Source organism: Plutella xylostella, chromosome 13 (genome assembly GCF_932276165.1).
Source record: "Plutella xylostella chromosome 13, ilPluXylo3.1, whole genome shotgun sequence".
Classification (NCBI taxonomy): Eukaryota; Metazoa; Arthropoda; class Insecta; order Lepidoptera; family Plutellidae; genus Plutella; species Plutella xylostella.
The window spans coordinates 11,556,706-11,578,148 of record NC_063993.1 but is presented as its reverse complement, the minus strand read 5'-3'; the positions used below and the strand labels follow the sequence as shown (position 1 = coordinate 11,578,148).

The following is a 21,443-nucleotide window of genomic DNA, read 5'->3' as shown; positions in this document are numbered from 1 at the left end:
AAAAAATGTCATTTGCTTATGATTTGCTTGCTCAACAACATCGACAAAAAGTCAAAAAATCTAAATTTAATACTTATTCTAAGGTATACTGTAACTTTTTCAATATTTTATGAACGCAGCCAATGATACCATACAAAAAAACATACCAAGAACTCAGAACAATAATTTAATTTATGTCAACACTGTAAAAAAAACTATCCGATGAAAGGAAATGTCAATAAAAATGAATTTTCGTCGTCAATCGTTTTGAATTTTGAAGTGATTATTGTTTTGAAATCAGAACCCTCGCTTTTACGACTACCGAATGACGATGCCTTCCTCCCCCGGTGCAGCCTGAAGTAACAATGTACGACAGCACGTGCGGGGCCGCGGCCAGCGGGCAGTGCGGCAAGATGCAGCCGGAGAGCGACGGGCCCCCGGCGCGCGAGCCTCCGCCGGCGCCGCTGGAGCGCGACTACAGCGGCTTCGACATCGTGAAGGCGACGCAGTACGGCGCCTTCTCCCGCGTGAAGGAGCTGGTGGAGGCGGGCTGGGACGTGAACCAGCCGGACCACGAGACGGTGACGCTGCTGCACTGGGCCGCCATCAACAACCGGCGCGAGATCATCCAGTACCTGCTGAGCAAGGGCGCGGCGGTGGACGCGGTGGGCGGCGAGCTGCAGGCCACGCCGCTGCAGTGGGCGGCGCGGCAGGGGCACCTGGAGGCCGTGGTGCTGCTGGCGCGCGCCGGCGCCGACCCCGCGCTGCGCGACGCGGAGGGCTGCGCCAGCCTGCACCTCGCCGCGCAGTTCGGGCACACGGCCGTGGTGGCGTACCTGGTGGCGCGCGGCGTGTCGCCCGACGCGCCCGACGCGGGCGGCATGACCCCGCTCATGTGGGCGTGCTGGAAGGTGTCGGCCGTGGACCCCACGCGCCTGCTGCTCACGCTGGGCGCCTCCACGCGCCCCGCCGACCGCTCGCACGGGAACACCGCGCTGCACTGGGCCATACTCGCACGGAACACCACCGCTATATCTACTCTTTTACTCTATGTGAGTTACAAATGTTAACCAGTGTTGTGTATCTGAACTTAACTCAAACCTTTATTCACTCCATGGCTACAACTTTTCACTTATTAGTAAACTTACTGTAACAACACAACTGTTTACACCTAACTCATTTGCAGGGCAATGCAAGTTTGGATGTGCCTAACCAGCGAGGTGTGACTCCACTCACCATGCTGCAGACCAACGCAGACTCCCTGTGGGTCGGCTCCAAGGTGGCCGAGAAGATCAAAGAGCACATGCTCGCCACCACTAGGAAGAATATATTTAGACGTCTCATGTATGACAAGGTATAACAGGACTCAACTGTTTGTGTGATATTTGATAAATATTTAGTGAAGCATTGTTTTAATCAAACTTTATTCAAATTTGCAGAAATTCAGATGGTGGGTGGTGGTGGTGATGCCGTTCATAGCCTTCTACATAACCGGACTGATATTTGAGATGGATGCGCTGTATCTTATTAAGTTCTTCCTCATCTCGTGTTTCTACGCGCTCCTGCACTTTGTAGGCCAGGCCCTGTTTGACGAGGAACTGAAGAATCTACTGCCGCTCAGTGTCTATTTAGCAACTAAGGTAATCAAGTTATTCATCAATAAAGAGTACATACTTAACCCCTATTTGGCAATAGCATAATATGGATCCCACCTTGTTTTGTTTTACCATTGAAATAATTGGAGTAGTCATGACCCTTTAAGGACTTAAAAGCTAAAGATTGTATCAGTAGAAATGAAATAGATCAATACTGAGTATCCAAGCAACCCCCATGTGTTTGCTTCACAGGCGTGGTTCTACATCACGTGGCTAGCGTTCATCGCGCCGGTGGTGGGTCCGGGGCCCACGGCGGGCTTCCTGCTGTGCTCGCTCGGCCTCTGGTACACCTTCCTCAAGTCCTGGCGCTCCGACCCCGGAGTCATCACCGCCAGTAAGACTGACAAGTTCAGAGTGAGTATTCTGTTTGTGCATTCATATTGTGTGGTTCTTTCAGTATACTTGCCAGGAAATCTGCATATCCTTATATCATCAGGAAACCCAACAATGGCAGGCATTATTCTAGTATTGCTATGACTATGAATACTAAGAACCACATCATAGTATGAGTAATTGATAGTAACAACGACTATTCACAATGTTCTGTGAAGTGTATAAGCTTATCAGTTGTGATAATCTGACACACTAACGGGGTGTGCAGAGGAATGATGAATTAAGGTGAGGTTGGTATTTTAAATTATTTTATTTAGCAGGTGAGTAAAATACTTATTTATGAAATATAAGTTATCTCTTTATCAATGAAATCAACTGATTATGCATTTAACAAGGACATTTCAATCATATACAATACTGAATACTGAATACACAATCACTCCAATCTGATACGAACAGCAGGGATTTATTTAAAAAATATTGACATAAAATCTTTGCAGTATTAGTTATTAGCTGCATTGAATGAGCCATGCATTGGTAAGCCATGGTTAGAACTGACACACTGGCTCACATCTTTCTAAAATAGTTGGCCCAGCGTACGGATCTGAAATAAGAGGAAATAAAAATAGCAATATACGTGTGTCTTGAAAACATAATAATAACAATAGCATTCACAAGGGAAATTATCGTGGCGTGGATGGAATGTCGCAAATCCATTAGTGCGCCTCAAACACGCGCTCCTACTCCTGATCCTCTCACCACTAATCCACCCCCCCCTCCCCTTCCAGACAATAATCGAGCTCTCGGAGAAGGTGCGCGGCGGGTTCGAGCCGGCGCGGTTCTGCTCGGCGTGCCTGGTGCGGCGGCCGCTGCGCAGCAAGCACTGCAGCGTGTGCGACCGCTGTGTCGCGCGGTTCGACCACCACTGCCCCTGGGTCGGGAACTGTATAGGTATGAAACACTTGTTCTGAATCGGAATTTATTTATTAACTAGCTGTTCCCGCGCGCTTCGCTTCGCCTTTAAAAGGTTTCCCGTGGGAACTCCGGGATAAAAAGTAAAAAGCCTATGTTCTTTCCCAGGGTCTAGACCATATGTATCCGAATTTTCATTAAAATCCGTTCAGTAGTTTTGGCGTGAAAGAGTAACAGACAGAAACAGTTACTTTCGCATTTATAATATTAGTTAGGATAGTTAGGATTAGAAAGATATTACAGAATCAGTTGCAGCGGTCTCCACACTAGGCCAAATGCCTGTTTAGTGGTGACCGGCAGAAGATCTTACCAGTGCATCAGTGTCTTGAAGTCATTATATTATGAATCCTAAAATGTCCGCTTTAGAGCTAGCAAGTCTCCTTCGGACAAACACCAAGAGGTAGACTAGGCTTCGTCCCGTTTCTAGGGCGGCCTGTCCACCAGTACGGAGCGGGGTAGCAGATCGGTGTGCGAGGTAAAAATCATCCAATCAGCGACATGAGTGGAGTCTTTATGCAATCTCATAGGTCAATTTCTCCGCTCCGCTCCCTCGCTCCGCACTAGTGGACAGGCAGCCTAAAAGCTATTAACAATTTCCTCATTTAATTCCAGGTGAGAAGAACCACCAGTACTTCATCGGCTTCCTGGCGTGCCTGCTGGTGAGCTGCGGCTGGCTGGTGTGGGGCTCGCTGCAGTACTACGCGGCGGCGTGCCCGGGGGCGGGCGCGGGGGCGGGGGCGCTGGGGGCCGCGGGGGCCGCCGCCGCCTGCAACCCGTGGCTCACGTGGGTGCTGCTCAACGCCGTCTTCCATCTGTTCTGGGTCACCGTGCTCACGTGCTGTCAGCTGTACCTGGTCAGTAGCTTTTGACCTTGTCAAACTAACACAGCGTAGTAACGTCTGCATAAGTGTGTAGCTACTTATGAAGATGACCGTACTTGGGCTCTGTATATCTCCACTATACATAGATGATTGATACGATAAATGCGATATGAAATGTCGATGCTTTTTTCAGTGTACTTACTGTTTGATTTCAGCTATGATTGGAAGTGTTTGGTCATGATTGTGTAAAATGTTTAAAAGTGAGATAGAGCAACACAAATATTACAGACGTTCCTAGTTGTGTCTGACCCGATGCAATAATTTATGATTCGACACCAATTCAATTTGTGGGCCGTAATCAACTTATAGCTTCTAAATATTCCAATAGCCACGCTCTAACTAGACCCCTCTTACCTTCCAGGTGATCTGCCTCGGCATGACGACGAACGAGCAGCTGAACCGCGGGCGCTACCGGCACTTCCAGGCGCGCGGCGGCCGCTCGCCCTTCTCGCGCGGGCCGCTGCTGAACTGCGCCGACTTCTTCCATCTGCGGCTGTGCGGGCCGCCGGCGCCGCGGGACTGGGCCGGGCTGGACGGCGGCGGCGGCGGCGACTGCGAGCCCATGCTGCCCAGCCAGTACGTCTGAGCCACGCCCGCCGCTGGTGATGGCGAGTTCGTCTAGGCGACAGCTCACTGTCAGTCGACAAGCTAGTGTTGAGAGTTCGGTTGGACGTTTGCTAGTTTCGCATTGCACCGTCATCGCACGCACGCGGGTGTGACGTTCCGCGCTCGACTCACATTCCATTTTTTTAGTTGACTTGCGCTGAAGTGCACAAAGGGACTTTAAGCTAAGGTCGACCTTAGTATTGCTGCCTTGTTATAGCAGTATAAGGACAGAAATAGATTTAAAGCCGACATTTGCTTAGTTCCTTTGTGCATCTCGGCATTATAATCTGACGTTGAATCCAGCGGGATATTAAAAGACACTTGCACAAGCTCGATGCACTGTTGTAGAGTATTTTTTTATCGTCGGCCGAGCACCGCACTGTATTAGGATTATTGTTTAGTCTTCATAAAATACTCATCATTTTAGTTGTTTAGTTTTGCTCAATTTCACAATAACATTTCATATTTATTTGCTTTGCTAAATGTCGACTGACATCCGTGAATAACATCGAACGTGACTTCAACAAAACTGTTTCAGTAACTACTTCATCTTAAATTATACCAACATAAACTTCATATTAAATTTTTGAAATCATATCAAAAGATGTTAAAATAGTTCAGGGTGAAGAAGTTAAAAGAATTAGTTAAAAATCAGTCTTTCAGATTCACGGCGAGCGAGGAGCCATCACTAGTCGGTGTCAAACGAACATTCTTTTCGTAGATGAACTGTTTTTGTTAGTTTCTAACAGTGTCTTTTTAGAGGAAATGCTAATACAAAGTGGAATAGGTAGAGGCCCTTCATGGATTTATTTTGAATACGGGATGGTGATAGTGTCATTACGGCCATATTGTGTACAAGTGTGGTACAGGTGCGGTGGTGGAGTGAGTGTGAATTTTTGAGGCAAATATTGTTGTTGCTACTTATCGGTGTTACAATGCAATGTGATTTTTCTTAAATCTTACATAATCATAAGTTAGCATAAGTATTTTTTTGTCGTTTATATCGGCTTTTCGATAGTACAAAATTTTCAATTGGTTTGCAGTTTATAAAATCAATGTACTCCTGTCGCGAGACGCGCCGCCTAACAACCGTTGTTGTTATAGTGCAAATCATTACATATATTTTTACAATAGGTAAAAATTATACGTTATTGATATAAAAAAATGTTAACAAGCAACGACTATGTATCAAGCAAACTAAAATAATCTAGATGTCATTGTAAATATCACTAGATGAGGGTGATGGTGGGTGGTGTGTGTAAATAGTTTGACGGCATGCAGACGGCCGGAGCCGTGGCTGCTCCTTGAATTAGGTATGATTTATAATAGACCGGGCTGTGTCCGGCCGAGCACTTTTGTATGAAGTTTGGCACGGACGAGCCACGTCACGCATGAAACTTCATACAAAAGTGCCCCGGCCCGGACACGGCCCGGTCTAATATAAATCATCCCTTATGCGACTACATCCGGGCGTCGCGTCGCGAGCCACCGTCTACTTACTTACCCATATACCGCTTTATTTTGTACATACTTTGCCTAGGTAATATTATGTCTTTATTTAATTTCCTTAGGTAGATTGTTTATTATTAATAGTAATAACCTCCGATCAAAATCTTTGTCGATATTTTTATACTTATCAATTAACTTTAAATAATAATAGAGTTTTATAAGTACTGCCATCAGCAAAATATAACACCAATTTTTTATGTTGCACAAGAAATAAATTCTAAATCAAATATATTCTAAATTACATAATATTGTAAACTAAATATATGTATAATATTATAGTGTTGTTAGAATGTCATGTTATTTGAGGAACGACGTTGCGAATCACGATTGTAAATAATTTGAGTGTACGGTCAGCTGCATAAGTAGCTATACACTTCTGTACCTTGTCAAACTGACGAACCGTCAATGTTTCAATGAATTGATATCAATGACAAAAGAATAAAGAGAGGACCTGGCATAAAAATCGGTATTTAAAAATATATCGTCGTCTCTTTTTAACTTATTAGTGTTATCGTACGTAAAAAAGGACAACAGTAGTTTTGTCTTTGCCTAAAATTACAACATTGCGACCGGTCGCCATGTTGATTGACATCCAAACACAAGGTACTTCAGCTGTCAAACAATTTGTTTGTTTACATTTTTCAAGAAAACTGCCGCCATTTTAATTGACACCAAAGTTTAGGTAAGCGCATTTTTTTCGTTGATATGGCATGTCCTCTCTTTATTCCTTTGTCATTGATTGATATGCGGTTTAAGATTGACAAAGTACAAAAGTGTATAAGCTACTAATGCAGCTGACTGCACCTATTCCTGGCACGTAGTACAGACCGCGCACTCTGTGTCGTCACGTGTCTCGTAGGAACGCCTTAGTACGTAACTTGCAACGTAAATAAATAACGGCATTATGTGTGGCTTAAAAAATTAAAAAATAAGCTTCTATTTGTAAACCTTCATATCAATGTTCTTGCTGTTGTTACACAAACAAATTTAATAAATAGGTAACTAAACTAACGAAGCAATAAATTATCTATCTTCAGATTTTTTATATTTTTGTTAGTTTTTATGTGGGTAGAAAATGAGTGCCTGACTGCTCTAAGTTTTGGAGATTGGTAAAAATAAGACCAATGTGATTTAAGTTTTGATTAGATTCGATAAAAGGCTTTTTATGGCAATAAAATATTTGATTTGATTTGTCAAAGAACTACGAATTGGTGAACTGAAAACAATAATGATAGACCCTTGGTGATCCATTTCTAAGATCTTCCACGTTTTTCTTCTAAATTAATTAAATGAGCTGATTATGTGGTGTTTACAACATATAATTATGGCGCAAGCTTTCCTTCTAGCCGCGTCTCTCCCCACACCTACTATACGGGGAACTAAAAAGGTCTTCAGCAAAACGATTCTTTACCGTTGGTATATCTTTATTTGCACAGAGAAGGAAGGATACAATAATGTCAATTCTGAAGGCACAGACTTTAATTTTAGCATTGTCAAACTATACATTTGGCCAGAGGAAAATGAGATTTACGGAATGACTTACAGAGGCGAATTGTAAACTAACCCCCTTATTCATAGCAAAGTTATAGCACGTTTTAGCTTATTTAACTGTTTTGTCACTCTCTGACAGAGAACAGATCTCTCTTGATAGAGAGGAACAAAACAATTTAATAGTCAAAATACCTATAATTTTTTCTAAGATAAGGGGAAATAATGTTGATGTTTGACAGCACTAAAATTAGAATTTGGTGCCTTTCAGAATAGACATCAATATGAACTTTAAATTCGATTAAATTATTTGTAGTAACTAGTTACTATACTAACAATGAAAAAGTATTATATCTTACTACTGTGGTAGGTAGGTTCCTTTTAAAATGTATATTTTCGTTTTGACTTATGTAAGGTTTCCTAAATTTATGAACTAACTACCTACCTACCTAAAGGTAATGGCTATAATTATTAAGCTTTTGATTATTATTTTTTTAATAATTTGTACGACATGTTTTTTCTGTATGTAGTTAGTAAATGTACCTATTATAAATTGAAACCAAAATGCATTTGAACTAATAAATATTATATCTCGAATTTTTTTGTTTAAATTTTCATAGGTAACTAGTAGGTAACATGCTTGTATGGTTTGTATTCTAACGGAATATTCGTGTGTCATGTGTCGGCTTGGTAACCCCCCGTTTCCACTAGACAATATTGTCGGGCCGGTTTCTCTGTCCCCGACTGTACCAATGAAGGAATGCTCTACTGAGAGTTATGTAAAGACGATGTACTATCCCAAAAATAAGTCAGGACCACCCCACCCAAAGGATCATTTTTTTGCAGGCATCAGCCATCAATAGCTCGCTTTTGTCAGAATAGTACATGCTGCTCCTCCAGTCCATTGTTCCAAGCAGGGTTCACACGATGCCCACCATTCGATGTCGAATAAAAACCGCAATGACACACTCCGGTGACGTGACGGTGGTGAGGTGACCATTAGATTGCATCATCATACATCACGACCCATTACGTCCCCACTGCTGGGGCACGGGTCTCCTTCCAGTGAAGGAAGGGTTTAGGCCTAGTCCACCACGCTGGCCAAGTGCGGGTTGGTGGACCCCAACACAAGCACGCTTGTGCTGAGAGAGTTGTCGGGTAAGTGGGCAACCCTACTGTCAGATGTTTTCAAGCCGCCCGAAGGCCTCTGACTAGGCTTAACGACTGCTGCCGAAGCAGGAACTGGGTCCCACGGCTTAACGTGCCGTCCGAAACACGGAAGCGTCCAGAAAAGCACCACTTGAAATTGGTCACCCATCCAATGGCTGACCATGTCAGTTGTTGCTTAACCTCAGCGATCAGTTACGATCACTGAGGCCCGCTCGACTACGGACGCTTCAGATTTAGATTGCATGCTTTTTGAATAAGTCCGTGTTATCCTTTAGATTACACGGCTTTCCCAAAAATCCGGTAAATAGATCACGCCCTACGATCTTACGATATCAAGGAAAGGCGGCGCTCTTGATCGCAATAGATCGCTACCATGACTACAATCACCGTTATTATTATTATAATTTTAAGAAATGATTTATTAATGTAAGTTGTTTAAGCTGCTGGTGTTTCTTTTTGAATAAATAAATAAATAAATTATTCAGAGCATTGACTTCTCTATTCTGTTCCATAGATGTGAAAAGTAAAAATGTCAGTGTCAAAACTGTCAAAAGTGAAAATATCTGACAGCTGTCGCCGCCCATTTGTTGAAAAAAATTGCAGTCAACAAACGAAAGGGAGAAATGCGATCGATTTTCATGATTGGCACACGCTCGAGGTCAGGGAACCTTGTCCCGCACCCTCACTTTTGATTTCCCTGTCCCGGCGGCGAGGCGCGAGGTGGCAGTGACTCATGGAATCGTCAAATTCGCGAGTGCGATGAACTTGGTGTAAAACTCTTGGGTCTAACTCAGAATTGGCATTGCTATTGGAGTTGTGTAGTTTTTGTGTTGGAGTGTGTCTGGTGCCGGTAATGAGTGGTGCAGTGACACGCGCCGCGGCGGGCGGGCGCGCCGTGTGATGCGGCTGCTGGCGGCTGCAGCATGGCTCTGGGCGGCGCGCGGGCGGGCGGCGCCTCCGTGCTGGACCAGCTCCTCGAGGAGATCAACTTCCAGCGCACCAAGGAGATGCGCCAGCTCATGAAGGATGGTACGTCTGTTTACATCTTAATACCTACCTACACATTATATATAGAAAACATATATTTAATTATGTTGCTGTTGTATGTACGTTTCACTTACGCTCTTGCTGCGACACGTATTATTCACTGTCCATTGATAATTAATTTAATACAGTTTAAAGTTATCCTTATCAGTTGTGTTGGTGGTAAATTTGAAGAAACAACTTAGAGCCACTTAATTGTGCCTCGGTGATTCCTGTAAGTCACTTATTTTAACTACAATATCGAGAAAACTGAACAGAAACTAGTTCTTCATACGCCCCGCCACCCGCACTCGCCCCTCCGAGACCTGCCGCTACTGACCGGCCGTTATTGTACCGAATGCTGCGGGACGCGCACTGCGGGTAGATTTGAGTCATCGCCCATCGCCCGCCCGCGCGCCGATATCACACCAAATACACTGACGAATGCTTCGGGACGCGGCTTTGTGACGTCAGACATTCCGCATCAGACCTACAACTCTGTTGGTAACTCGTCGTTAATACCTGAACTGCGAACATCAACATGAACTGCGAAGCATGTAGGACTAGCGTAAGCATAAAGGAGCTGCTAAAATGCTATGCGTGCAGAAAGGCATTCCACTACAGGTGTCTTAACATAACTGATGCGGAATATACAAGCCGCATCGACGAGCTTAAGAGTGGGTGGCGCTGCCCGCCATGTTCCAATATAACCCGACGCACCTACAAGGAGAGAGACAGCACTCCGGTCCGGGCTCGGCTCGACACACTGCTGGATGAGACCCACATGTCCTGCGACGAATCTTTAACTGGTGCATCGATCTCATTTATCGATACACAATCAGACTCGAAGATGGTAGCAGGCGATGATCAAGTATCAGCGTCCTCTAAAGCAAACGTTCTGCGCCCTGAAGCAATTACTCGCGAACCTAGCAGTTTTACTCTCGACACGAAGATGCGAGATGGCATACTGAACGGCATACGATCCGATATTTCAAAATTAGTGCGAGAAGTACTATCGACTGAACTAAAACTACTTCAGGATAAAGTTCACAGTCTTGAAGAGGCGATGAATTTTGCGGACCTCGAACGTGCCGATCTCAAAAAACAAATTATCAAGAGTGAAGAAGATCTCAAGAAATTAAAACACGAAAACACACTTCTATCGCAGACCTGTAAAGATCTTAACTCCGAACGGGAATTACCGGCCTTGAACGGGAAACACTACAACAACAACAGTGGGCAAGGCTGCAGAACATAGAAATTGTCGGTGTGCCGGAAGACAAAAATGAATGCTTACCAGACGTAATAAAAAAGCTAGCGACCCATCTCAATGTAGAACTTCAGGCCGATGACGTTGAGTTTGCGCATCGCGTGCAGCCGAAGCGCACTGCGCCGGCGCGCCGTCCACGCACCATAGTGGTTCGTCTGCGTCGTCGCATTGTCAAAGACACGCTCATAGCTGCTGCGCGTAAATCACGTAAAACCCTGACATCAGAGTGCATTGGAACAGGTGGAGAAAAGCAAAAAATATACGTAAATGAGCATTTAACGCTGCATTCTAAACAGCTACTGATGAAATGTAAAGAAAAGGCTAAAGAAACTTCTTATGACTTCGTCTGGACAAAAAACTGCAGAATTTATGTTCGGAAGAACGAAAAGTCACCGCATTTGTTGATTTCGTCAGAAGCCGACATAAAGAAAATGGCGTCCTGATATTTATTTTGCTCCGAGTTAAAAACAAATCTTTTATTATTTTTCTAAATGTAAAAGGCTTATTTTCATCTGTATTATTAAGTTTAATTAAATATTTTTACACAAACTCACATACACACTCACTGTCACACTCACACATCCACACATCCCCTAACACGCTCACTGATTATACAATAGAAGACACTAAATACCTACTTACCTGCTACAATGTACAATCAATTAATATTATAAGTAACACTTATTCCATTCCAATTACATTATTAAAAACACTGTTCTTTAACACTTTAAAAATAGTTAGCTGTATAAACATATTAGATAAGTTTAACTCACACCGTCTTATAATTCGATCCTAAAAAACTATCAATATTTTACCAAAATGTTAATGGACTACGCACTAAAACAACTACATTCTACAACAACACTATCGAGTTTAAACACGATCTGATACTCATAACGGAAACCTCTCTTTGTGAAGGCATTTTGAACTCCGAACTCGTAAACCTGGACCGCTATGACGTTGTAAGACGCGACCGCTCCACAGACACCACCGGTGGAGGAGTGCTGGCGCTTTGTGCCGGACGCCTTAACATTATCCCGCGTCTAAACTGGGAGCGCCCCGACTTAGAATGTATATGGTTTACTGTTCCTGCCAAGGCTATTTGCTCGCCTAAAAACCTTCATGTAGCTGTTGTATACATACCACCAGATCGTAAACTATCAACTCGCCTACAATATTTTATGGAACTCCTAGAAGAGGTGTTGTCTAATAATGCCGAAGACTTATTCCTTGTCACTGGTGATTTCAACTTGCCGTGTATTTGCTGGGATTCAGACTCGGCTATTGTGTTAAAAAAAGGTTCCCTAGAACTACAAAATTCGGCAACTGAATTCCTTAATATAATTAACTTCATTGGACTTGAACAATCAAATACACTTAAGAACTGCTGTAATAATGTTTTAGATCTTATCTTAAGTAACTTCACAATGGACTGTCACAATGCATGTCTGCCTGTTGTCGCAGAGGACCGTTTTCACCCTGCCATCGATGGTTCTTCCACCGCCTTTGACATGGAAAATATTCCAATGACTAAGCAATGGAAATATCAATTTCGTAAAGCTGATTATGCGTCTATTAAATCCTTTTTAAATAAAACAGATTGGAATAGTATTTTAAATAGCGGCACGGTAGACGACGGCGTTAATCAACTATACACTCAGATTAACGAAACCATTGAAAAACACGTTCCTAAAGTGATGGTGGGTGGTTCACACCAATATCCGATTTGGTACAGTCGTGCTTTAGTAAAAATAATAGCTGAAAAGTCAAAATATCACGCTAGGTGGAAGAAATATAAAAATCCAATCGACTACAACACTTTTTCATTATTACGATCTAGACATAAGAGAATTCAAAGAGAATGTTTCAAAAACTACATTAAAAACTCGGAAGATAACATTATAGCTAACCCTAAACTTATTTGGACTTATATCAAATCTAAACGGAAAGGTAAAACCGGCTACCCTAACGTAATGACATATAACGCTACACAGTTGAACAGTGAAAAAGACATTTGTCAAGCATTCAGCTCTTTCTTTCATAACATGTTCAGTGTTCCTCCACAAAGTTACCCTGCAATGAATTTTCCCGATCCTAACATAAACATTATAACCAAAGGAATATTGGTAACCGAGGACGAAATACTTAAAATCTTACTTAACTTAGATAAAAATAAAGGAGCAGGTAGTGATGGCATACCACCCGTGTTTATCGTGAATTGTGCACACGAACTAGTAAAGCCTCTTCTTATAATTTTTAACAAATCTTTTCGTGAAGGAGTGTTTCCTACTGCATGGAAAGTAGCACATATTGTCCCGGTACACAAAAAAGGCTCAAAAGCCGTAGTAGAATATTATAGGCCTATATCAATGCTTAACGTATTTGGTAAAGTTATAGAAAAAATATGCCACAGTCACATTTATCACAATATATCCTCAAACATCCCCAGTGAGCAGCACGGTTTCATCAAGGGTAAATCAACTACGACTAACTTGGCCATTTTCATTGATGACATTCTTAGGGCAATGGACGACCGAATTCAAGTGGATGTAATATACACCGATTTTGAAAAGGCATTTGACAGGGTAGATCATGTAATCTTAATGCTTAAATTGGAAAAACTGGGAATACGTGGTGACTTACTGCGTTGGGTGCGTTCATATATTTCTATGAGGAGTCAAGCCGTGGTTATTGGTGGGCATAAGTCGGACTTTGTAACAATTCCTTCCGGCGTCCCACAGGGCTCTATTTTGGGCCCTTTACTTTATGTGGCATACCTTTACGACATTGGGTCTTGTTTTCAACATGCGCAGTTTCTCCTGTATGCCGACGATAAAAAGATTTACATGAAAATAAGGTCCCTGAATGATTGTTTTCTCTTGCAGGAAGATCTGGATCGCCTTGCCGATTACTACGTTAGAAATAGAATAAACGTTAATGTGCCAAAATGTAACAAGATAAGTTTTTCTAGAAGTAACAAAAGAATTTTACACACATACAGCATAAATAACTACCAAATTGTAAATACTGATGTAGTAAGGGATTTAGGCGTTATCCTAGACCATAAACTTACTTTCAGCAATCATATTGAAACAATAACATCCAAAGCTTTTAAAAACCTAGGGTTTGTGTTGAGAGTGAGCAAACCTTTTCAAAGCCGTAAGTGTGTTATCAGTCTTTATTGCGCTTATGTTAGGAGTATTTTGGAATACTGCAGTTCAATATGGAATCCCTCTTACCTCATATATAAAAACATGCTAGAACGCCTTCAGCGTAAGTTCCTCCACCATATGAATTATAGATTCCGGGCAAGCCTCTTCACTCCTTTAGAAATGACGACCCTGGAGAAACGCCGTCAGCTGTTGGACATGCTTCTGCTCTTCGATATTTGTCATGGGAGTATAGACTGTCCGACTCTTATAACCAAAACTCTAGCCTTGCGTACTCCTACCACTCGCACTCGCCATACTCCCCTGTTTTACACTGCGTCAGTTCATACAAATTATGCACAAAATTCTATCAGCTGTCGTTTGCCCAGAATGTTTAATAATAATTTCCGTGAACTCGACATATTTCATTCATCTAAGCCATCGTTTAAGAAATCTATAATGTCCTGTCTTCGTTCCTAAATAAATAAAACTCCCAAAGACACGCTCAAACACACACACTCATACAGACACACACACAGACACACCCAAACACATACGTACCACTTACATACTAATACACCACACAGCATACATAAAAATAGATACATAAGCCTTTTCCATTTTCCACTCCATTTTCATAATGTTCCAGTATAAAGTTTAATTGCTATTATTTTATTAATATTGTTATTTTTTGAACTCAGTAATTACCCGAGTATTTGTTTCTTTGCTTATATACTTACTTACAACCTACTTGAATGATCAAACGAACTTACCTAAGTGAAGTTCGATCTTAATTATCCTGTCTTCGTCGGAGAGATTTAATTCTTCACTATGTAGTAGCCCTGCTACGCGCTAAGCCTATCGCACAAGTTTAAGAGGTAGAAAGAAAAAATAAAACTAGGTACTTTTTCGATTAGTTAGTCTGGCCACACTAACAACAGTCTACCTGCCAAACCGCCACCCGTTTAAATTCATTATTTCAGAGTAAGCTAAGTAGGCGGAGTATCATATAACAACATTGATTATATAAGGGAATAAAAGTGGGTTACCACTGAACCTTGGGTTAGGGTGGGACTTTAAATCTCTCCGACGAAGACAGGATAATTAAGATCGAACTTCACTTAGGTAAGTTCGTTTGATCATTCAATTATCCTGTCTTCGTCCTTCGAGATTTAATTCTTCACTATGTAGATGTTCAGAGAAGTCATAATCAATGTTGCAAAAAAGATAAAGAAAAAAAAAAAAAAAAAAAAAAAAAACCAAAAGGTTAATCTTAATCTAGATTTATTTACAAAATCATCACATATTATCATTAATGGTACAACAATCAAGTATACTGGTATTTGAATCAATAATCGGTCTATTATAAAAATTAGCAAAGACAGCTGACTGCGCAGACCAACCAGCTGTCTTTCTAATCACGTCAATACTTAAGCCAGCTCTAGAAGCAGCAGATGTTGATGCGTGCCTTGTGCTATGAGCTTTAAAAATTGAGGTATCTATACCACTATCGCTTAAGGTCTGCTTTATCCAGCGCCCCATGCTTTGCGAAGTAGCTGGTCTGTAAGGTTTCTTATATGTTAGGATTAGGTGATCCTCAGAGCTTGAGCGTATGGAGGCAGTAACCGAGCAATACTTCTGCAGCGTAGAGGCTGGACAAATACCCGGGCGAGGATGGAAGAAAGGCAAATTCAAAACTGGTTGAGCTTTCCCAACTCTGGAAGTCTTAATCATGTCTTTAATCGTAATGATAATGCGATCTTCAAAAGTTTTCATATTCGATATTTTTATATAAGATAAAGTTTGCATCCTCTGTCCTGTTGACAATGCTAATAACATAACTAGTTTTCTTGTTAACTTTTCTAAACTGATTGAATCATTATTCAAAGTATCCAAATAATCTAAGACAATGCTAGGGTTCCATGTGTAATCATAACGTGGAAATATCGGTTTTCGCCTAAATATTCCCTTAAAGAATCGCTTTAGTCTCGGTTCATCACTTATACTAGTAGTCGATATTAAAGATATCGCAGAGCGATGGTTATTTAAAGTTCCATATGATGAACCGTTTTCAAAACAATCCGAAAGAAATTTCAATAAAAATGATAAATCAAAATTAAAAAAATCTACGTTATTTTTATGACAATATATCCACCATAATTTAAGACTTGTAGTATATTGAGATCGAGTATTATCCGATATCGAAGAAAGCATTATTTCTAAAGCTTCTTCTGGAACGTTTTGTTTACGGAACCCTTCCCGGATAACACACACGCTACCAGGGAAAGGTGGCGTGATAGCGGGTGTGTTGACCTGAAAGGAGATGATAACAGATTCTTACTAGGAGAAAATACCTCAATTGTTTTGATGCACAAAGACATGTAAAACGGATACCATGGCTGAGATGGCCATAGAGGGACAACTACAATCCCTGTTGCTTTATCAGAAACAATTTTATTTAACGTCTTTAAAATCAAAGCAAAAGGTGGAAAAGCATAGAAGTAATATTGCGACCAATCGACCGTAAAGGCGTCAATATTATATGCAAACGGGTCTTTTTTCCAAGATACATATAAGGGACATTTTGTATTTATTCGTGAAGCAAATAAATCAATACATGGTTCCCCGAATAGTAGAACAATTTTTGCAAATGCCTGAGAACTTAACTCCCACTCTGTGTCAACATTAATTTTTCTAGATTCGCCATCGGCCTCGGTATTTAACGAAGAAGGAATATATGATGCAAATACAAAAATTCTGCGTTCTTCGCACCAATCCCAAATTTTTCTTGATATTTGATTTAAGTGAGGATATTGCACACCACCCATTCGGTTTATATACGAAATAGCCGTCGTATTATCCACTCGTAAAAGAATATTACAATTTCGGTACTGACCCGCAAAAGATTTAAGCCCAAAATAAGCTGCAAGCAGTTCCAGATAATTTATGTGATTGGTGCTTTCAGTGGTCGTCCAGAGGCCACCCGTTTTCTCTTTATCACAGGCTGCTCCCCAACCAGTTGTGGAGGCGTCTGTATAAATTTCAATGTCATAATTTTGATTTCTTATCGAATTGACAGCAATTAAAATATTGTTTTTCCACCAATGGAGGTCATCACGTAAATTATCTGTAACTGTCATAAAAGCGTCATAATTATCATGATTCTTCAGCAAAGCTATATATTTGGCTCTTTCTAAAGACTTTGTATGAGCCCAACCATAAACTATCGCGGGGCATGCTGCGGTAAGAGAACCTAGGATACGAGCAAAATCACGAATTCGAATTCTGGTTGACTCGGTCAATGTAATAATTAGTTGCAAGATTTTTTGTCTTTTTGACGCTGGTAATTCTATTATCATTTTGTTAGAATTTAACAAAAAACCAAGAAATTTACAGGTAGTTTGAGGAGTTAAATTACTTTTCTCAAAGTTTATGACAAAACCTAAGCTAGTCAAAAGCTGTATAGTAATATTAGCATTTTTAAGACAATCTTCAGCAGTCTTTCCTAAGCACAAAAAATCATCTAAGAAACGAACGGATAAAAGACCGTTAGATCGTAGGTGGGCAAAGACCGGTTGTAAAATTTTCGTGAAAATATATGGTGCAGAACATAAACCAAATGGTAGTGCAAGAAACTCATATAGATTCCCTTCAAAATAAAACCGTAAAAATTTTGTATGAGACTTATGTATAGGCAATAAAAAATATGCCTCTTTAATATCAATATTAATCATATAGCAGTCCTTACACATAAGCTTGGTAGCAGTCCTCACATCCTCCATCTTAAAATGTTCAGTGTAAATATACTTATTAAGTTTTTTTAAATTCAAGATAAATCGTTTACTACCATCGCTTTTCGGTATTAAGAAAATATCTGAAACAAATTGACCAGATGTTTCTTTACATCTCCTTATGGCTTTAATGTCTAATAAATGATTAATCTCATTTTTTACTTCTGACAAATCATTACTACCAAAAGATCGTCGCGGACAATCCATTGGATTTTGATGAGGTACTTCACTAAAGGGGATTATATAACCAGTCACAGTTTTCAATATAAATGCATCATTTGTAATAGATTGCCACTGTTGAAGAAAATATTTCAAACGTCCGGAATGTACCTGTACCTGCGGAGGTTGAGCCACTAAGCTCGACGACTCGTCGAGGGGCGGTACGGTGGAGGAGGGGCACGGCGCGCCGGCGCCGGTGGGCCTGGCGGCGGCGCGACATGGCGCCGTGCGGGCGGCTGCTGCTGCGCTGTGTACTGAGCTGCTCGCCGTCGGTTCTGATATGGCGGGCCCATCGGCACATTTCTCGGCCCACCGGCTCGTGGATGGTACGACTGGCCGCCGCGCTGCTGTCGGTTTCCTCGGGACAATGGGCCTCTTGCATTTAAATTTGAACTCGTTGATGGAGCGGGGTGAATGAACTGGCCTGTCTTTTTTATGCCCTGTGAGTCTTTTACTAAATCCCCAAGTTTTTCTCCGAAAAGAAAAGTATCTCTTTTTCTGTCTTTAAATGGATCTGCCAGAGATTTGTCAATCAAAGGTATTAAGACCGATCGCCGAGTATCAGTCTCGGCATAATGTGAGTCTGCCAGTAATTTACCAGCGTCATTCAGAGTACGTATGACGTCTGGAATATCTGGTGTTTTTTTTAACAGATTTGTTAATGCCTTTCCCAAAGCTGAAAGTGTTTTACCAAGCTGATCTTGCTTTGAAAGTAGTCTCTTGTCTCTTAACTTACACGCCTCCGCTAAGTTAACGCTTATTTCCGGGTTTAGAGTTGGACTTTTGGCTAATGGGACATTTTTAGGATAAGGGTATTTCTTAATAAGGCCATCCTTTTCCTCTTTATTAAGACCATCTTGTAATATTCGTTGGAATCTTGCGGCAACATCCGCTTGCAAGTCGTCTCCGAATTCAGCGGGATCTGCTTCTTCATCTCCTAATTCTCGTAACAGATCGGGATCATAATCGCTGACGTCCATATTTTCCTCAATAACGTAGCACGTAGTGCAGTTAGGGCTCGTACATGCTGTCGTTTCCGTCATTTCGCTAAACTCAGCAGCCTCAGTATCTATAGGCGCCGTTCTTTCGGTGTCTGCTGGTAACACAACTTCTATATGGGTGGGCTGTTGAGATCCGGCCAATATACCCTCATTATATTCGGGATGTTCTGGAATACGAAAAAAAAAAAAACTCGAATAGATATTTTTTTCCATAAAAACCCAAATAAAAAATATTGGTGGGTAGGTTCAAATAACTTGTTACCGTTACCGCCCGATGAATACAACAGGCACAACAAAATAATTAAGAATTTTGAAAATCTGTCCACACGATTTAAGGTAAAAATACCCCCAAATATGATGACCCGATGAATGCAACGGGAATTTAGAAATATTAAAATGGCATCACCCATGAATGCATTAGGTGATGTTATAACTATCAAATGATTATCCAAAGAATTCAATGGATTCAAAAAAAATAAATATCACATTAACATTTCCGATGAATGCAACGGAAATTTAGTAAAAAATTTTATAGGTAGGTACCTTCAATTTGTACTTCTCCTTCAACTGGAGGTAATATCTGCTGATTTTCAGCAAGCCGACTTCTTTTCGCACTCAATTTTTCTTCATATAACTTCAACTTCCTTAGCCATCTCTCTTCACGAGATTCACCTTGCGTAGCACTTTCATGACTTCGCTTTGACATGTTTAAATATTGTAGGAACCTGTGCGAACGCCGCGCGCGCACGGACAAGAATGGATTTAAACGGGTGGCGGTTTGGCAGGTAGACTGTTGTTAGTGTGGCCAGACTAACTAATCGAAAAAGTACCTAGTTTTATTTTTTCTTTCTACCTCTTAAACTTGTGCGATAGGCTTAGCGCGTAGCAGGGCTACTACATAGTGAAGAATTAAATCTCGAAGGACGAAGACAGGATAATTTATAACATGTTATTATGTAATACTTGCTTAGTAATATAATATGTTGTCGTTAAATGTTAAAAAAACGTAATAATAATCCTTAAATGGCCTATGTTAAGTTAAATTATGTTGGTTTATAAGTAATAATGTTGAGCTGTGGATTACTGTAAATAAATAAATAAATAAATAAATAAATAAATAATAAATGTATGAAAGCTGAGGATTTCCATGCCCATTGTTATCATAATTGAGTTATCCATCCATGCTTCTTAACATGTTGTTATCTTGTTAGAGTTCATTCATACACTCTTCTTCTTGGTATGCTATGGCCACCTAGTGGGGCAGCAGGGTACAGTTTTTATTCATACATACAGTATAATAATTTAGTTTACCTACCTGAAACAACACTTGGGTCTTTTCATGATGGATGTTCTAACCATCACCCATTGAAATATTATTCAGCTATAAAATGGAGGTACATTTAAAAAACTTGGAAACTAGAAGGTTACAACAGCGGTGGTAGCTCAGTCGGGTGAGCGTCCGCTTCTCACGCAAGAGATGCGGGTTCGAATCCCGGCGCTGACATGTACCAATGAGTTCTTTTAACTTAAGTACAATGTATACCATCGCTCTTACGGTGAAGGAAAACATCGTGAGGAAACCTGCATATCTAGATTTAGCACATCTAGATATGTGAACCCACCAACCCGCAGTGGACCAGCGTGGTGGGAAATGGTCCAAGCTTAGGAAGGCAGTTTAGACCTTGGGGATATGCACAAAGGTTCCACTCGAGAGAGCCAGGTGCAGGTACTTACACCCCCACAGAGAATAGAATAGAATAGAATAGAATAGAAGGTTACAACCTATGTTTGAAAAGGATTTTATAGTAATAAGTGATTCCTATTTGAAAATAATTAAATGTCAGTGTGGAACTGATATACAAACTTTGGAGAGACAAAATTAATTAAGTACTGGTGTTAGTCCTTTTTGCACTCCTTATAATTAAATTTTCGTGCACTTCCTGTTGGTTGACTGGAAGAAATTGCTTAAAGTATGAAGTCCACCCTTTGTGCACTTAATTTTATATTTGTGCAATAAAGGATTAAATAAATAAATAGTGGTTCTTGTGAAAGTATACAAGGCTAGAAATCTAGATGTGCAGGTTTCCTCACAATGTTTTCCTTCACCATAAAATCATGCAGTATAATTGTGCTTAAATTCCTTATTTTTAAAGAAATTATAGGTAGATGGCCGGATTCGAACCCACAACCTCAGGAATGAAAGTCAAGCCTCTTATGCATTACACTACCACTGCAAAATATATTATTGGAAAATATACTGCAGTAGTTACAATTGCATAGTAATCATATTTTCAAGCTCTAAATGTGCCAGTGTGAGTGTGAATATGGTTTAATTACGAAATACCTGGTTGCCAATTGGTCTTTAATCTAGAAGAGTGCAGGCAATTCAAAGTAACA

The 21,443-nt window shown here is 41.0% G+C and overlaps 3 protein-coding genes across 5 annotated transcripts in view; 2 read left to right on the top strand and 1 right to left on the bottom strand.

The window, feature by feature from the left end:
• Positions 1-173: 173 nt before the first annotated feature.
• On the top strand, positions 174-5,446 carry LOC119692264 (palmitoyltransferase Hip14). Its single transcript, XM_048624952.1, has 7 exons — positions 174-1,031; positions 1,166-1,333; positions 1,419-1,619; positions 1,827-1,988; positions 2,756-2,918; positions 3,552-3,793; positions 4,182-5,446. Exons 1-7 carry the CDS (start codon positions 345-347, stop codon positions 4,404-4,406), a joined length of 1,848 nt encoding a protein of 615 aa, XP_048480909.1. The 5' UTR covers positions 174-344; the 3' UTR covers positions 4,407-5,446.
• Positions 5,447-9,131: 3,685 nt separating this feature from the next.
• LOC105381225 (uncharacterized protein KIAA0930 homolog) overlaps positions 9,132-21,443 on the top strand; it is a 55,637-nt gene continuing 43,325 nt past the window's right edge. Inside the window, exon 1 of one of the 2 annotated variants that reach the window (XM_048624900.1) lies at positions 9,132-9,622. In XM_048624900.1, the coding sequence (XP_048480857.1) occupies positions 9,517-9,622 (106 nt within the window). In that variant the 5' untranslated portion in view covers positions 9,132-9,516. The remainder of the gene's footprint in view (positions 9,623-21,443) is intronic. The other variant, XM_038112199.2, reaches the window with a different exon arrangement.
• On the bottom strand, positions 14,808-19,999 carry LOC119691111. Of its 2 annotated transcripts, none has more exons than XM_048624901.1 (3): positions 19,590-19,999; positions 18,705-19,213; positions 14,808-15,039 (listed from the first exon to the last, which is right to left on the bottom strand). In XM_048624901.1, the coding sequence occupies exons 1-3, from the start codon at positions 19,750-19,752 to the stop codon at positions 15,025-15,027; spliced, it is 687 nt and encodes a 228-aa protein (XP_048480858.1). In that variant the 5' UTR covers positions 19,753-19,999; the 3' UTR covers positions 14,808-15,024. The 2 variants fall into 2 exon arrangements, with proteins under 2 accessions (XP_048480858.1, XP_037963606.1); XM_038107678.2 differs by lacking the exon at positions 14,808-15,039 and adding an exon at positions 15,303-16,348 and having other exon boundaries at positions 18,163-19,213.

What these genes read in the sequence shown, in the direction of transcription:
- LOC119692264 (XM_048624952.1), top strand. Translation starts at nt 345, where the DNA reads ATGTACGACAGCACGTGCGGGGCCGCGGCCAGCGGGCAGTGCGGCAAG. An exon ending in GACGTCTCATGTATGACAAG is followed by an intron (nt 1,334 to 1,418) that starts GTATAACAGGAC and finishes TCAAATTTGCAG; the next exon opens with AAATTCAGATGGTGGGTGGT. An exon ending in GTGTCTATTTAGCAACTAAG is followed by an intron (nt 1,620 to 1,826) that starts GTAATCAAGTTA and finishes TTTGCTTCACAG; the next exon opens with GCGTGGTTCTACATCACGTG.
- LOC119691111 (XM_038107678.2), bottom strand. Translation starts at nt 19,752, where the DNA reads ATGTCAAAGCGAAGTCATGAAAGTGCTACGCAAGGTGAATCTCGTGAA. An exon ending in AGGAGAAGTACAAATTGAAG is followed by an intron (nt 19,214 to 19,589) that starts GTACCTACCTAT and finishes TTCGTATTCCAG; the next exon opens with AACATCCCGAATATAATGAG.